This window comes from Eleutherodactylus coqui, chromosome 11, assembly GCF_035609145.1.
Source record: "Eleutherodactylus coqui strain aEleCoq1 chromosome 11, aEleCoq1.hap1, whole genome shotgun sequence".
Lineage (NCBI taxonomy): Eukaryota > Metazoa > Chordata > Amphibia > Anura > Eleutherodactylidae > Eleutherodactylus > Eleutherodactylus coqui.
The window spans coordinates 6,719,837-6,737,499 of NC_089847.1; the positions used below are offsets into that span (position 1 = coordinate 6,719,837).

General features: G+C 46.0%; 1 protein-coding gene across 4 annotated transcripts in view; it reads left to right on the forward strand.

The window, feature by feature from the left end:
* Positions 1-17,663, forward strand: part of LOC136582011 (fatty acyl-CoA hydrolase precursor, medium chain-like) — a 102,835-nt gene that overhangs the window by 70,983 nt on the left and 14,189 nt on the right. For all 4 annotated transcript variants that reach the window (XM_066582740.1, XM_066582741.1, XM_066582742.1 and 1 more), the window contains 3 exons: positions 1,183-1,336; positions 1,606-1,719; positions 2,511-2,606. In XM_066582740.1, coding sequence (XP_066438837.1) covers positions 1,183-1,336; positions 1,606-1,719; positions 2,511-2,606 — 364 coding nt within the window. The remainder of the gene's footprint in view (positions 1-1,182; positions 1,337-1,605; positions 1,720-2,510; positions 2,607-17,663) is intronic.

Here is a 17,663-nt window from a genome sequence, read left to right on the forward strand (position 1 = left end):
CTCAACACCCAGGAGGGTGTGCTGAGACCTCCACAGGTCTGAGGACCGGACTGGCTATGTGACATTTTGGACAGTGAGTAGTCAGGAACAAGCATGTGTATAGTGAGAGCTCAGACGAGCAGGTGTTTATTTCTGGTTTGGTTTTGTTTCTGCTGCAATAAACCCAGGCAAAGCCTGGATTAAAGAACGTTGTTGCCCGGTGTCACTGTCTCTGGCCGCGGATGCTCACGCTGCTACTGCCCCTAAACGCTAATCCCCCACAGTTGGTTTATTGGAGTGTATTGCGTTACGGTTTCATATGTATATATTCACGGTTTGGGTGGTAGGTAGGTTGGGTGGGGAGTTGGCGGGGAGTGGGGTTCACGCCTTGAGCTGTAGCCTGGTGCATCCCGAACATTGAACTCTGGGCATGGACTGGTGGAGCAGGCTTGGCCCCCAAGCTGCACTGGGGACCCCCCCCCAAAAAAAAATTATATATATTTTTAGTTAGTTCTTTTATGCCAGTTTGGCTCGGTCTTTCTGTTTGTATTAGGTTATTTATGTCGTTATTTACATTATTTAGATTATTTATGCGACTGGACCTGGAGTAATAGTTTCCACAGTTTTAGGTATATTTTTGCATATTGTGTTATATGTTGAGTGTGTATGTGTGTGGGTGTGTACGGCGGGGAGGAAGCCCGGATATGGACATTCTTTGTTTATGGATCATGGACTGTGGGTGAAGGGCCTTATATTGCTTTATATGGTTATTCTTATTGTTACAGTTTGTCTTTATTGTTAGTTTTTTTACTTTTATAATAATAGATCTACAGGATATAACTCAGGATCAGTACAGGATAAGATACGTACACAGTGACTCCACCAGCAGAATAGTGAGTGCAGCTCTGGAGTATAATACAGGATGTAACTCAGGAGCAGTACAGGATAAGTAATGTATGTACACAGTGACCCCACCAGCAGATATTGAGTGCAGCTCTGGGGTGTAATACAAGATGTAACTCAGGAGCAGTACAGGATAAGTAATGTATGTACACAGTGACTCCACCAGCAGAATAGTGAGTGCAGCTCTGGAGTATAATACATGATGTAGGTTAATTTGTTATGTGAATTGGTGATCAGACATGGACGTGGGCTTCAGGCTCCATCATTTAAAAAAAAAAGTACCTTCTCTGCTTATTTCAGTACTACAGATGAGCAATTGCGTGGCAATTACGGGCTTAGAGACCAGGTTGCCGCCCTCCAGTGGATACAGGAAAACATTGCAGCATTCGGTGGTGACCCCTCATCCGTCACTATATTTGGGGAATCCGCTGGAGCAATCAGCGTCTCGGCTCTGGTAAGTTCTGTCTGGTGTTTCTTCCCACACGGAGAGCCTATCACCTGTGTCTGCTGACAGACCTCATAAAGGAGTTTTCGTATCCACAGTATATAGTATAATAATGCCTGTAGAGTAAGTCCTTCATAGAGCTCTATGATTGGAATTGATCCCGTTGGTCTGTTCTGTCGCGGTTCAGGCTGCATGCAGAATACCGTACGTTGTATCAAAACCAATAGTGTCCAATCCATGGGATGTGATGAGTATAACCTGAATGTCTCCTCTTCTAGGTGCTTTCTCCCCTATCCAAAGGTTTATTTCACCGCGCCATCGCACAGAGCGGAGCTGTAACAATGCCAGACTTTGTGGCCAGTAAATCTGAAGATCTCATCCAGCACCAAAATGTAAGTATATTCTATCTAGAAGGAGGACTACAACACCCATTCATTATTCTCGAGGAGGAACAGTCGTGGGATTTTTCAGCTGGTGTAGGATAATACTGCTTGATAAAAGGTATAAGGGCGGCTAACGGTCCATTAAAGGGGTTTTCCCAGAGAATTGGGGGTCCATTGCTCGGGACCGATGCCGAACAGATAAGAGCTGCTGGCAGCGGGCTAGAAAGCTCATAAAACTGTCTGTTGGGCAGTGGTCTGGTTCAGTATTGTAGCTCTCTCCCATTCACTTCAATGGCAGAGCGCTTTAATACCAAACCGGACCACTGCCGAATAGGCAGCGTTAAGAACGGAGATCCCGAGCAACGGACCCCTGTCTAACTGCTGTTGATGACCTATTGTAATGATAGGTCAGCAATTATGTTTGCCCGGAGAACCACTCTAACTCTCATAGAAATGACCCTCAAGTTTGGAGGAGCAACGTATACATATTATTGGTGGGAGTCAAGGAAATAACGGATGGCTGAACAACTTTTGCAATGTTTGAAATGTAACTTCCACACATCCTTTTGCTGCTTGGATGTTTTAGCATAACTGAGGCTTACCTCCCATGCTGAGATATCAAAGCACTCACTGGACTTCCTGGGGCAGAAGGACAGTACCCAAAATCTGAGACTTTCCTGCTGGACCCTGGATGGTTGGAAGTATCACTGAGGGAGTGCAAATTAATCCCATGAACCCAACAACCAGTCCTGAAATGACTACATGCAATATCTGAATATAATATCCGTTTTGCCCTGCAGGTAGTAGCAGAGATATCAGGCTGTGATTTGGCTTCCATAGCTGACTGTCTGAAGAAGAAGTCAGAGGAGGAGCTTTTGGTTATTGCCGAAGCAATGGTAGGTGTTGTGTTATGCCTTCGTAGTACCATGTATGGGAAACCTTTAAGCCTAAGCTCCAAATCACATAAATCTCGATTTCTTTTAGTCCATTATTCCTCTTTATTAATGTCCTCTTTTGATTCCAAGTGCTGCAGTACATAGGAGGCTTTAAAATTCATGTTATTGTTAAAGGGCCCATCTGGTGATTTTTGTCTTTATTTATTGTGTGGTTGTGTGTGTGTGTACACGCACGCACGCACACACACACACACACACACACACCTAGAGTTACCTTAGTATGTTGTCTCTCTCTCTCTGAAGCTCCTGCCACCTTAATCCTCAGATGGTCATGGGATCTCAATTTTGACCAGCTCCGATACACTTTGGAGTTATGGATTCATTTTCTAATCCATTTCACGGCCTGTGTGATGTTTTTACATGGATCTACCACAGCAAATGAGCGTAGAGGGAGATAAAATGGGATTGTTCTCAGTGAGAAAAACCAAGTAATCTTGTAGATATGATACCTTTTAATAGCTAACAAAAAACCATGATGTTATAGCGAGCTTTCAAACCTACTTAGGGTTCTTCCTCAGGCTTAATGGTAAAGATCCGAAGACTCATACATATATATTCATATACACATATGCATATTTGCACTTAAAACAATGCCAGAATAGGATGTGTAGAGCAGTAAATACTTAATTAGTCCACTGATAAAAGATGTGAAAATTTTATGGTTGTTAAATTGGTGTTAAGAGGCCTGTGTGTTATATCTGCTATAGATTTCTCATAATCTCCAGTCACTCATGAAACCTCTTGAGGAATTCAGGCCTGTGTTGAAAGTGTCAAAGATGGTTATAAATTTGTACTCCCAAATTCTTCTATGACAATTAGATTTGAAGTTGCCTTTTAATGTAGTAACCTTCATCTGTTCTATGTTGTGTCCATGACTAGAAAAATGTTAGGGTAATTCTGTCTCTCTCTCTAATTGTGTGGCAATGAGATCTCATCCTCACTTTCAGTTTTTGTCCTTTCTCTCCAACATAAAGCGCCCCAGCAGGATATTTACTGCCCCGGATCAGGTACACAACATCAGACGTGGAACATGTGAATGTCCCGGGATCTTATAGTCCTGCTGTGTGTTGGGGTTATGTATCCTGTCTGTGGTCCGTACATGTCAGCAGGTCTTACAGCTCCTTACATTACAGGGATCTTATAGTCCTGCTGTGTGTTGGGGATCCGTATCCTGTCCGCGGTCCGCAAATGTCAGCAGGTCTTACAGCTCCTTACCTTACAGGGATAAGTTCCTTTCTGTGTGTCGGAGGACAATGCACTCCTGATTATAAAGTTCCTCAAATTTGGGGGTTGTCTGTAACACAGAAGTGGAGGGTCCGGGACTATGGTGTTCAGGTGATCATCCTTGTGTAGGTATGATGGAGCTTTCCTTAGTACCTCTAGCTGTGAATTGTAGGGCACTACTAGAGGTGCACAAGCATTTTCTTCCTTCTCTGTTTATTGGAGAAGTTGATTTCTGGGTATCCTGGTGAACCTGGTGATTTGGTCATCAATTGAGGCCCCGATTTAAAAATGTCCTTTTCAGATTCTGTAAATGTTCATCTCTGTCTGTTAGGTTAGAGCAGGTCTGGTTGTATCTGATGGCCTGCCTGTAGACAATGTACTTTTTGCTGTGTTTGGAATGGAAGCTGTCCCTTCTGAGATATGTGGGCCGATCAATGGGTTTTCGGTATAGGGATGTCTGTATGGAGTTGTCTGAAGTTTTTATGGTGGGGTCCAAAAATTTCTTCTCAAAATTATACAGGAAAGATTGAGATCAGCAGTTAAAGTGGCACTCCCTGATGCACAGGCAGGATTCCTGTGAGGATGCGGCGCCTGCGACCATATTGCAAATCTACGATGGATCATAGAAAAAGCTCAAGAATATCAAAAGAATATCTACATATGCTTCATTGACTACATCAAGGCCTTTGATTGCGTTCACCATGACAAGCTATGGCATGCCCTACAAGAGCTGGGCATATCAGGACATATAGTCAAGCTAATAAAATCACTTTATACCAGTCAAGAAGCCACTGTGAGAACACAGTATGGGGACACAGATTGGTTTGGGATCGGCAGAGGCGTCCGACAGGGCTGTATCCTCTCACCCTTCTTGTTTAACCAATATATGGAAGTGATCATGTGTAAAATGGACCTAGATGAAGTGGAAATCGGGGTGAAAATAGGTGGAAGAAACATCAACAATCTCCATTATGCAGATGACACAACTCTTCTGGCAGATACTGAAGCAGCTGATATGGAAGATTTAAACTCTACCTAAATTTAAAGAAGAATAAAATTATGACAACTGCAAAAAAAAAAAAAAGATAATGAGGTCATAGAATGTATGCAAGACTTCATCTTCCATGGCTCAGACTGTAGGATCTATGCAAGAGATAAAAAGTAGGATAGCATTGGGGTGAGGCACGATGCTAAACATGGACAGAATCTGGAAAAGTTGGGATATCGGTATAGCAACTAAACGCAGGATAGTGAAAACCATTGTTTTCCTCATAGCCATATATGGATGGGAAAGCTGGACTGCGAGGGAAGCTGATAGAAGGAGGATTCATCCGTTTGGGCTGTGGTGCTGGAGAAAGCTGCTGCGTATACCCTGGACGGCGAGAGTAAGAAACGGAGAAGTCCTGAATCGTATTAGACTCGATATATCACTGGAGGGGAAGATGACCGGATTCAGACTCATGGATTTTGGCTATGTAATGTGAGCAGAGTCGCTAGAAAAATCTAGAATGCTTGGACAGATCATTCGCAAAAGACCTGGCCGCCAAAAGACAAGATGGCGGATACCGTCAGAGCAGATACTGGCATAGATATCACACAACTGAAAGAAGCAGTGCAAAAGCGAAAAAAAAACATGGAGGGAGCTCTCCTTAGGGTCTTCCAGGGTCGTGAAGGACTAAACGGCTAATGACAAGTTAATTTCTGTATACGAGTAGCTCTATGTCAGGTTTATGGTGGGGTGAAAAGTATTGAATCTCTCATGGAATTCTATTAGAGGGAGACATGCACTCCTGTCAGTTACAGATGATGATCGCACAGTTATAACAGAGGAGATCACAACTCTTCCTCATGACTGGATCCTTATGGGATATAGATTATCTAGGTGAATATAGGTGGAAATGATTTTCAACTGCTCCCCCATCCCTCCAGGTAGAACGGTATAACCCTAGCTAATGCTGGGCTCATTACATCATGGGATAGATGTGACACTGAAAGTAAACTCTCAAGATGGTGGCTGATAGGAGGCTGAACTGCATGGAAGTGCCTGCAATACCTAGAGGAGACCCCTAGAGTGTGACAGGCAATCCAGTAAGTGGGGCATGAATGGAGAAATGTGTTTTCACCAGAGTGGCCCTTTAAATATTAGCCACTTCTTTGACTCCTTATGTCCAAGAATATAACCGGTGTACCGCTAGGTGTCGCAATTGTGACCCAGCCCCTAAGCAAATGGGGCCCCGCGGGCCCCCACCATATGCCATTTCACCGCACGGGCCGGCTGTGGGTGGCACTCAGGGAGCTGCGGGACTGTTACCCAGGGAACCGGCAGCCATTTACAGGCTGCAGACTTCCCGGGCGCGCAGCCCACCCTTCCACGGAGAGACTGCAGTCTATTAGTGCACTGCCAGCAGCGTGATATCTAAAGAGTAAAGTAGAGTCAGCGGACCATGCGGTATATCGAGGTGTATATACCGCGTGTAAACTTGTGTATATATAGCTGGTATAACTTACAACAGTAGTACATATAAATACAGAGATATACAGGTTATACCAGCATGGTGCATATCACTATATACAGTAGATGTACATCCCCCTGTATATAGTGATGTGGAGCATGCTGGTGTAACCTGTATATAGTGATATAGAATGTGTAACTTATACCCTCTGTACATATATAATTATATACAGGAGATACCCAGGTTATACCAGCATGCTCCATATCACTATATACAGGATGTATAACTTATACCAGCAGTACATATATAATTATATACAGGAGATACCCAGGTTATACCAGCATGCTCCATATCACTATATACAGGAGATGTATAACTTATACCAGCTGTACATATATAATTATATGCAGGAGATACCCAGGTTATACCAGCATGCTCCATATCACTATATACAGGAGATGTATAACTTATACCAGCTGTACATATATAATTATATACAGGAGATACCCAGGTTATACCAGCATGCTCCATATCACTATATACAGGGAATGTATAACTTATACCTGCTGTACATATATAATTATATACAGGACATACCCAGGTTATACCAGCATGCTCCATATCACTATATACAGGAGATGTATAACTTATACCAGCTGTACACATATAATTATATACAGGAGATACCCAGGGTATACCAGTATGCACCATATCACTATATACAGGAGATGTATAACTTATACCAGCTGTACATATATAATTATATACAGGAGATACCCAGGTTATACCAGCATGCTCCATATCACTATATACAGTAGATGTACATCCCCCCTGTATATAGTGATGCGGAGCATGCTGGTGTAACCTGCATATCTCCATGTACAGGTGCTATAAACTATACATCCTGTATATAGTGATATAGAATGTATAACTTATACCAGCTGTACATATATAATTATATACAGGAGATACCCAGGTTATACCAGCATGCTCCATATCACTATATACAGGAGATGTATAACATATACCAGCTGTACATATATAATTATATACAGGAGATACCCAGGTTATACCAGCATGCTCCATGTCACTATATACAGGGAGATGTGCATGCGCCTGTATATTTTGATATGGACCATGCTGGCATAACCTTGGTATCTCCTGTATATAATTGAACACAAAAACTGCATCGGAAACCTATATGTGGTTTAAGAAAAAAATGCACGTATTGTTTAAATCCACATGCAGTTTTTAATATTGTTTGCGGTTTCTTAAAAATGTATGTGGTTTTTGTTGCCTTTTTTTAGAACCACAATTCATCAACACAGCCCCGGGCCGGGCTCACACGGACGTAAGCGTAAAATGCTGTGTGGGTCATGCAGCGTTTTACCGCTATGGACCCTCCAATGACCTGCCCTATAACCGCATATAGCAGCGAAACCGTACTGCACATGACAGCGTCTCTCCCGCTGACCCAATCAAACACCCTCTTGGCATCAACCGAAAAAAGACCTAGGGGGCTCTTTGCCGTACGTGCTCTCCCTATTAGGGGTAGTGTCCTAATGCTGTGGTCTCTAGCCTCCCACCCAAAGACAAACCCCACCTGGTGACTGTGTATATGTTTGGGGATGAGACGTTGTAAGCGCATGGCGAGGGCTCTTGCAAAGGTTTTCGTGTCAACATTTAATAGGCCGGTAATTCCCACACAACAGGGGATCTCTCAGGTTTCGGGATAACTGTGATAAGTGCTTGCAGCACTTAATATGGGAACGGACAGCTCCCAGAGACTAACGGCCTTGCAGAGTATCGGGCTATTAGATCCCCGCAGGCTCTATATAACCTCGGCGTGAAGCCAACAGGACCCGGACTTTTGCCTACTTTTTAATCTCTGCATCTTGTCCAAAACCTCTTGTTCTTGAAAACCAGTCGAACCCCTCAGCGCCTTCCGTGGGAATAGGCTCTGCGCCATAGTTAAGTAAATGTGTCAATTATTGCTAGTGTGTTGATTACGGCAGGGACCATGTGAGCGTTGATCTTGTACAGTTCGCCATAATATTTCCTAAAACAGTTAAGGATATCGCCAGTAGGGGGCACTTTCCCTTTATCTATGGAGTTAATTGCGCAGGCATATGACTGACACTCGCGTGGGTTCAGGGCTCTCGCTAACCATCACTTGACCTGCGTTAGGATGCCCTGCCCCACCTCCATTTTTAGGAGAAGATATCTGCCCTCGGTAGCTATCTTAGATGCTACTAGATTGTGCAGGAGACTCCTATGGATCGCTACAGACATGCCACATGCCTTTTTTTTTGGAGGTGGACACTGTGGTACCATTTGGTAAAATATTTGTTGTTGCCTTTAGGCAGGTGGCCATATTTGTAATGTGTTTCTTGGGGCAATCGGGATACGCTTTCTGTGCATGTGAGCCAGAATCTGTCACCTTTTTGTGGGGCCATTCAGACCTCTGGCATTGTAGGTACAGAATGAGAGGCTAGCCATGGGGGATTCCAAAAGGTATTAGGCCTCATGACCACGGGGAAAAGAAGATTTAAAATCCGCAGCGTTTTTCGCGAATGTGGATCCGCGCGCCCATGGGGATGCATTGGACACCCGCAAGTAGTTAAATACCTGCGAATGTCATTTTCCCCTTGAGGCGCAGATTGCATGCGCGGAAAAAAAACGCAATATGCTCCATTTTCGTGCGGGTCTCCCGCGGGGACGGCTCCTGCAGGCTTCTATTTAAGCCTATGGAAGCCGTCTGGATCCACGGTACACCCGTGCCTGAATTTCTGTTCTCCGCGTGCGGGTAAGCAGGAGTTAAAAAAAAAAAAATTTTTTTAAATGGAGTGCCTGGCACATGCGCGCAGCACGCTGCCGGCGTGCCGAGCACATCCGCCGGCCAAAGAAAGAAGATCCGGCCGCGACGGAGGAAAGATCCAAGGCATCTGGACAGGTGAGTAAATTCTTCTTTTTAGCCTAATTTCTGCTGCAGGATACTGCATGAAGAATGTGCGGCGGGCCTCATTTTCCCCGTGGCCATGAGGCCTTAGGGAGTGCTGCCAAAGCCAGAGAGGTGTGAAACCACAAGGGAGCAGAAAGGAAAGAAGCAGAGGAAGAGGAGAGGGAAAAGGAGAGGGTATAGAGACAGAAACCATATGTTCCGTCGATCGGGGTATAGCATCCCAATCTCTCAGGGTGGGGACCAATCATTATTGGATTGCTATGAAGTTGTTTTGATCTTGGTGGACATGGATCTGGACTATTCTTATTCAAGGCTATCCTGGACCTTGAGAGGGGAGAATTGCTGCCCAGTTATCTGGGTACCTGCTCCCCTCTCAAGTGAGTCCTCTCTCATTCTGCATGTATGTAGCGCAGCTAAACATGTATGAGGCAAATTAGCTCCCAAACAAGTGCAATGAACATATAGCATCGTATCCATACTACCCATTGAGGCAGGATGAGACCTTTTATAGAGTAATATGAGGCACACTGGAAAGTCCTATGACCAACAACACGGGGAAACTGTGATGGAAAGCATGATGTCCTTGCAGAGAAGGACTAGGCAGATGTTCCTGTATCCCTATCCATCATGGCGGCAGGCGCATGTTTTTGCTTTTGCTGTTTAGGCGTCTGGTCCTGCCATTTCTCTCTAGGCGCCATAACGGGGAGAGCTGGGATATGTGGCCTGACTGATAATGGTACCATAGGCAGTTCCAGGGCACCTAAGAATTTGGGGAGATCTGACGGTGATCTGAAGATCGCCAATCTGCCATTCCTTGAGGCGACAAGCTGAAAGGGGTATCCCCATCTGTATATGTTGTTGGCATGGAGTACATGAAGGATAGGTCTCACTGCTCTGCATAGTTGCAGGGTGCGTCATGCCAGATCTGGGAATACCGCTGTGGGGGTGCCATTATGGGTTAGGGAGTCTTTCCTATCACAAGCGCACTTCAAGATAGCCTCCTTATCTTTGAAGACATGAATACGAAATAAGACATCCCGAGGCTCTCCCGGGTCATCTGCTCTGGGGCCCAACGTTCTGTGAACGTGGTCGATTTCAATGGGCTGATCAGTGCCTCGTTGTAGTAGAGAGCTGAGGAAATTGCGAGCCCAGTCCTCCAGTTGGGAGGGGGACATTTCTTCTGAGAGTCCCCTCAAGCCCAAATTATTACGTCTATGATGGTTTTCAAGATCATCCAGGTGCGACATAATGTCCGCCATTTGTAAAGCCTGGGCATTAATGGTTTGACTGTGGGTATCAAGCATGGAGAAAACCTCATCTTGGGACGCCTCTACCATGTTTAAGCAGTTGCCCATCTGTTTAATCTCTTGCTGAATAAGGAATAATGCTTCTTTATGTGAGGCTTCCAGCCTTTGAAAGTCCCTTATCGGCAAAGATCTCAAGTGTCCCTTCCAATCCCACTGATCGTCAGAGATGGGGTCATTAGAAATTGGGGAGCAAGTTGCATAAGCTGCAGCTGCTGCATAGGCTCTCATGGAGGGCTGCTGTGTAGGACTATCACTCCCCTCATGTGAAGTGGCCCAGCTCTTTGGTGATCCTCTGGCTGGTGGGAACTGGTAATTGCAGGGATCCCTTCTGGGTCCCTGCTGCTATGCTGCAGCCTTGGAACCTTAAACTTCCTTTCTGGCTACTTGCCAATCTGCTGACCAGGTACCTCTGCTCCTCCTGTCTGTGTCACTGTTGGGTTGCTCAGGAGCCGAGCCCACGTGTTCCGGCACCATCTTTGATGCAGGAGAAGGAGCCTCTACCCTGCAAGATGTTTTTCGACTGCTCAAGTTTTATGCTGTTTTGCCCCTCGGAAACTTGCTTTTAGTTTCTCTTACACACAATGGCGCTGGAACTGGTCGCCCGCTGTTATACCATCTGTGCGGAGGAACGGCGAGTTGTGCATTCAGACACGTTCGTTGGAGCTCCAGCGTTGTATTCCGCTGACTCTGCAGCCTGTTGGTCAGAACGATTCCTGACATCCTCCTCCGACCCCTTTTGGTGACAAGTTGTTTCCATCCACTTTCGCTGGATGTTTTCCTTGATCGCGCCATTCTCCGTATACTCTCCAAACTGTTAAATGAGAAAACCCCCTGTGGTTGGCATTGAGACCCCGGCTAGTCTAGCACCGATGACCGGCCTTTGATCACTGGATTTTCCATCTAATGTGGATTCACGCTTAAACTGATCCACGGAAAACTTGTCACATGATTTTATGCCGCACTGCAGGGTCACAGGGGGGGGGGGGGAATTACCATACAGGGCAGCGCCAATCATCAGAGGGCTGGCGCTCTAATAAAGGGGCCAGTCAGTCTATACTGTAATTCAGGCTTTTCTGATAGAACCTCCTCCATCCTCCATTTCCATCAATTAATATGATAAAAGTAGGATGAATGATGTGAAGACTGTCACAGGTGGGACGTGACTCGAGGGTCCCGATACGACGGAGGGAATGGAGGCAAAAAGTACAATCTTGTAACTAATCCACGTTTCTTTATAAGAGCTGTGCAAAAGGGAGTGGAATCACATACAGGGGAAAAATTGCAACAAAAATACAATTTTGTAAGACATTCAACTTGAGAACCAAGTTAGTTTAAACAGGAAAGTAAACCGATGAAAGGTATTAGTGTAATATGCAGACACCGGAAGTGTGGGCGTTACCGGGCTGAGCTAGAGGTAACACCCAGGTTACGCATACGCCTTCACCAAGTAACCAGGAGAGGGAGTTAGCTCGGTGGCAATGGCAAAGCGGGATGCCTGTATCTGGCATCCTGTTGCCACGGCGACCTGTCGGCCCTCCGTGATTTTTATTGCATGGATCCAATGACCTCACAGAGGAAGCGCGCGCTCTGTGAAACCCTTTACATGCTGCAATCTACATAGATCGTGGAATGTAAGGGGTTAACAGCGGGAGTCGCTGCTTCAATGCACTTCCAAGCTGATACAGCGAGAGGCTGGCTATAACTGACAGCCGTCTCTCCCGCCACTGACGGAGCTCATCAATGTCGGGGCTGATGGCAAAGCAGGACGCCTGTATCTGGAATCCCACTGCCATGACAAGCCATTGGGCATTTGCAATTTTTTTTTTTTATCGAGGGGGTACGATGACAAAAAACAGAGGGTTCTCCCTCCCCCTATGAAAACCCTTTACATGCCGCGATCAACATAGATCGCGGCATATAAGCGGTTACAGGCGTCCCTATGATGCACCGAGCTCTCAGCAGCTCGGTTAGGCTGGGTACGCTGCAGCCAATCTGGAGCTGTGGGCATGACCTGGGTGTTACCTCTAGCTCAGCCCGGTCACGCCCACACTTCCGGTGTCGACATATTACACTAATACCCCGATGAAATGTCCCGAATGTGGTAAAGGTTTAAGGCTTAGTTATTTGCATTACAAGTCCCTGAAGTCCCTACGGTGTGCCGATGTGACTGCCAGCAGAGTATTACTTACAGCTGGAGGGGCCCCTTGCAGCATAGACACAATGTCCGCACACTAAGTTCCCAGTTGGCGGTTGATGTTTCTGTGATGAGGCCTGCAGGTCAGACTGTCCCTCCTCTGGTTCCCTTAAACCGCAGCAGCTTTTGATCGCTGGATCGGGGTCTCCTCTTCCCCCGCAGACCCGGGGTTAACCTCCTTCCTTCTCCTCACTGCGCCCGCACAGTCCTGCATTACATTCCCAGCACCTTGCACTTGCTGAGTCGCCTACCAATGTCTTTTGAGCCTCCACACCTGAATATCTGCTGCCTCCTTCTCTCCTCTCTCTCGGAGCACGAGCCACATCTCCCAGGCACCAATCAGCAGACCCTGAGCATGCTCAGTCCAACCTGTTGTGGCATGCTGGGAACTGTAGTCTTTAGCACGTCATGGAACCACAGCCCACAGTTCAGATTTCCCATGCTCACAACTGAGGCAGGTCCTTTACAGATGGAAGTAATCAGTAACAGTAACACAATGTGGTACCCAACCAATCACAGCGCAGCTTTCACTTTACCTCAGCAGTGTAATGTATAACAACCAATCACAACGCAGCTTTCACTTTACCTCAGCAGTGTAATATAAAACAACCAATCACAGCGCAGCTTTCACTTTACCTCAGCAGTGTAATGTATAACAACCAATCACAGCGCAGCTTTCACTTTACCTCAGCAGTGTAATATAAAACAACCAATCACAGCGCAGCTTTCACTTTACCTCAGCAGTGTAATATAAAACAACCAATCAGAGCGCAGCTTTCACTTTACCTCAGCAGTGTAAGAGCAGCTGTGATTGGTTGCCATGGGGACCAGAGCGCCTCACTGCTTGATGCTTCAGGTAAATGAGGCCTTCATCTCATCTTGAGGTCCTCGCTCTCCGCGCAGCACCGCTGTCTGCTCCTTGGTCGGCGCCGTCTTACTCACTGACTTTCACTGTGGGGATATAATATATGCAGCAAACACTGATATACACCATACCTGCTGTGTACTGCACATATTACACAGGTGACAAATATGCGCATAGCACGCAGGGCACGCACGCCGTGTGAGGGAGCCATTGGAGTTCAGAAAAGGGTTTCCAATGAGAAAGTGGGAGAAATTCAAGCGGCGTCCTAGAGCGGTCCGGGGGAATCGGCTCAGCAAGCATCAGGACAGTTCAGTGCAGCGCCAACCGCAGCGCCTCGTAGGCCATGAGCCGCTTCATATGTAGCCTTGTAAACAAGCCATGTAGACAGGAAGGAGCTACCAAAATGCTCCATTGTATCAACACCGACCACCACTTTCTTGGAGACGTTTATAAAAGCTTTAGTGTCAGATTGGTGTATAAGATGAGAACGCTCGGTCTGGGGAGAATGAGTGGAACGGGGTACCTGGCCAGTGATAGGAAGCAGGGGGGCTTATAAATGTTTGGTGCATAGTCTGATTGGTCACTGTTACTAGTGTGGTACCACAGGGGGCAGTATTGGAGGGGTAACTAATGGGGTACCACAGGGGGCAGTATTGGAGGGGTAACTAATGGGGTACTACAGGGGGCAGTATTGCAGGGGTAACTAATGGGGTACCACAAGGGGCAGTATTGGAGGGGTCACCGTTACTACTGGGGTACCACAGGGGGCAGTATTGGAGGGGTCACTTTTACTAGTGGGGTATCACAGGGGGCAGTATTGGAGAGGTCACTTTTACTAGTGGGGTATCACAGGGGGCAGTATAGGAGGGGTCACCGTTACTACTGGGGTACCACAGGGGGCAGTATTGGAGGGGTCACCGTTACTACTGGGGTACCACAAGGGGCAGTATTGGAGGGGTCACCGTTACTACTGGGTTACCACAGGGGGCAGTATTGGAGGGGTCACTTTTACTAGTGAGGTACCACAGGGGGCAGTATTGGAGGGGTCACTTTTACTAGTGGGGTATCACAGGGGGCAGTATTGGAGGGGTCACTTACTAGTGGGGTATCACAGGGGGCAGTATAGGGTATTGGGCCCTAGTTTTTAATATATTAATGAGCTGGTAAAAGGATTGCACAGCAAAATAGCTGCATTTGCAGAACGTAGGAAACTGTAAAGTAACAGAGCACAGAATGCGGTCACATATATCTGTGTGCAGGGGCAAATGGAGCTGAATAGGTTGGGGGCAGAAAAGTGACAAATGAGGCGTAACTGATAAATGTGCGGCTCTGCACACGGGCAGGAAATGCATGTCACCATTACACACTAATGGGAAACCACTGGGGGCCCCGACATGGGGAAGGACTTGGGGTCTAGGGGCGCATGATGAGAACATTAGTCACTGGTCAGACCACACATGGAATGTTGGGGACAGTTTGTGGCACCGCTACTCAAAGAGGACATATCAGAGCTTGAGCGGGTACAAAGGGGGCAACTAAAGTAATAAATGGAATCGGCCGACTACAATACCCAGAGAGCATATGAGCATATCAAAACTGGGATGATTTAGTTTGGGAAAAAGACAGCTAATAACTACCGTATATACCGGCGTATAAGACGACTTTTGAACCCCGAAAAATCTGCTCTGCAGTCGGGGGTCGTCTTATGCGCCGGTAATACAAAAAAAAAAAAGTGTAAAAAAAAATAATTTATTACTCACCTCCCACGGCGTTCTGTCGCGCTCCGGCAGGATGTCGCTCGCTCCGGCAGGCTGTCGCTCGCTCCTCGTCCCCGGCGCAGCATAGCTTTCTGAATGCGGGGCTTGAAATCCCCGCTTCCAGAAAGCTAATACACACGCCGGCAGCCATGACAGCATTGAATGGCTGTGATTGGCTAAAGCACACGTGGCTTCAGCCAATCACACTATTCAATGACATCATTGAATGGCTGTGATTGGCTGAAGGCGCACGTGTTAGCAATCACACCCATTCAATGATGTCATTGAATAGTGTGATTGGCTGAAGCCACGTGTGCTTTAGCCAATCACAGCCATTCAATGATGTCATGGCTGCCGGCGTGTGTATTAGCTTTCTGGAAGCGGGGATTTCAAGCCCCGCATTCAGAAAGCTATGCTGCGCCGGGGACGAGGAGCGAGCGACAGCCTGCCGGAGCGAGCGACATCCTGCCGGAGCGCGACAGAACGCCGTGGGAGGTGAGTAATGAATTTATTTTTTTTTCTCCACTGTATACCGGCGTATAAGGTGACAGTTGGGGGGTCGTCTTATACGCCCCGTCGCCTTATACGCCGGTATATACGGTATATGTAAATGTATCAGGGGTCAGTACAGAGATCTCTCCCATCATCTATTATACCCAGGACTGTAACAAGGGGGCGCTCTAATAACTATATATAATATATCAGGGATAGTACAGAGATCTCCCCCATCATCTATTATACCCAGGACTGTAACAAGGGGGCGCTCTAATAACTATGTATAGATATATCAGGGATCAGTACAGAGATCTTTCCCATCATCTATTATACCCAGGACTGTAACAAGGGGGCGCTCTAATAACTATGTATAATATATCAGGGGTCAGTACAGAGATTTGTCCCATCATCTATTATACCCAGGACTGTAACAAGGGGGCGCTCTAATAACTATATATAATATATCAGGGATAGTACAGAGATCTCCCCCATCATCTATTATACCCAGGACTGTAACAAGGGGACGCTCTAATAACTATGTATAGATATATCAGGGATCAGTACAGAGATCTTTCCCATCATCTATTATACCCAGGACTGTAACAAGGGGGCACTCTAATAACTATGTATAGATATATCAGAGGACAATACAGAGATCTCCCATCATCTATTTATACCCAGGACTGTAACAAGGGGGCGCTCTAATAACTATGTATAATATATCAGGGGTCAGTACAGAGATCTGTCCCATCATCTATTATACCTAGGACTGTAACAAGGGGGCGCTCTAATAACTATGTATAGCTATATCAGGGGTCAGTACAGAGATCTCTCTCCATCATCTATTATACCCAGGACTGTAACAAGGGGGCGCTCTAATAACTATGTATAGATATATCAGGGGACAATACAGAAATCTCTCCCATCATCTATTATACCCAGGACTGTAACAAGGGGGCGCTCTAATAACTATGTATAGATATATCAGAGGACAATACAGAGATCTCCCATCATCTATTTATACCCAGGACTGTAACAAGGGGGCGCTCTAATAACTATGTATAGATATATCAGGGGTCAGTACAGAGATCTCTCCCATCATCTATTATACCCAGGACTGTAACAAGGGGGCGCTCTAATAACTATGTATAGATATATCAGGGGTCAGTACAGAGATCTTCTATCATCTATTATACCCAGGACTGTAACAAGGGGGCGCTCTAATAACTATGTATAGATATATCAGGGATCAGTACAGAGAGCTCTCCCATCATCTATTATACCTAGGACTGTAACAAGGGGGCGCTCTAATAACTATGTATAGATATATCAGGGGTCAGTACAGAGATCTTCTATCATCTATTATACCCAGGACTGTAACAAGGGGGCGCTCTAATAACTATGTATAGATATATCAGGGGTCAGTGCAGAGATCTCTCCCATCATCTATTATACCCAGAACTGTAACAAGGGGGCGCTCTAATAACTATGTATAGATATATCAGGGGTCAGTACAGAGATCTCTCCCTTTATAGTAAGACCGGCGTTTGAAATGCTGATCTCAGTAACTTTCCACCTTGTGGGGCCACATTTCATCTGTCCGGAGATGCCAGCCGGCATATTGTGTGAACACAGGGAATTTGAAAATCCCCATGTCTACAGCGAACATGTCTGTGATAGCCCAAAACTGAATATCTGATGTAATGAAGGGCGGGATAATCTGTCCTTTTTTTTTTTCTC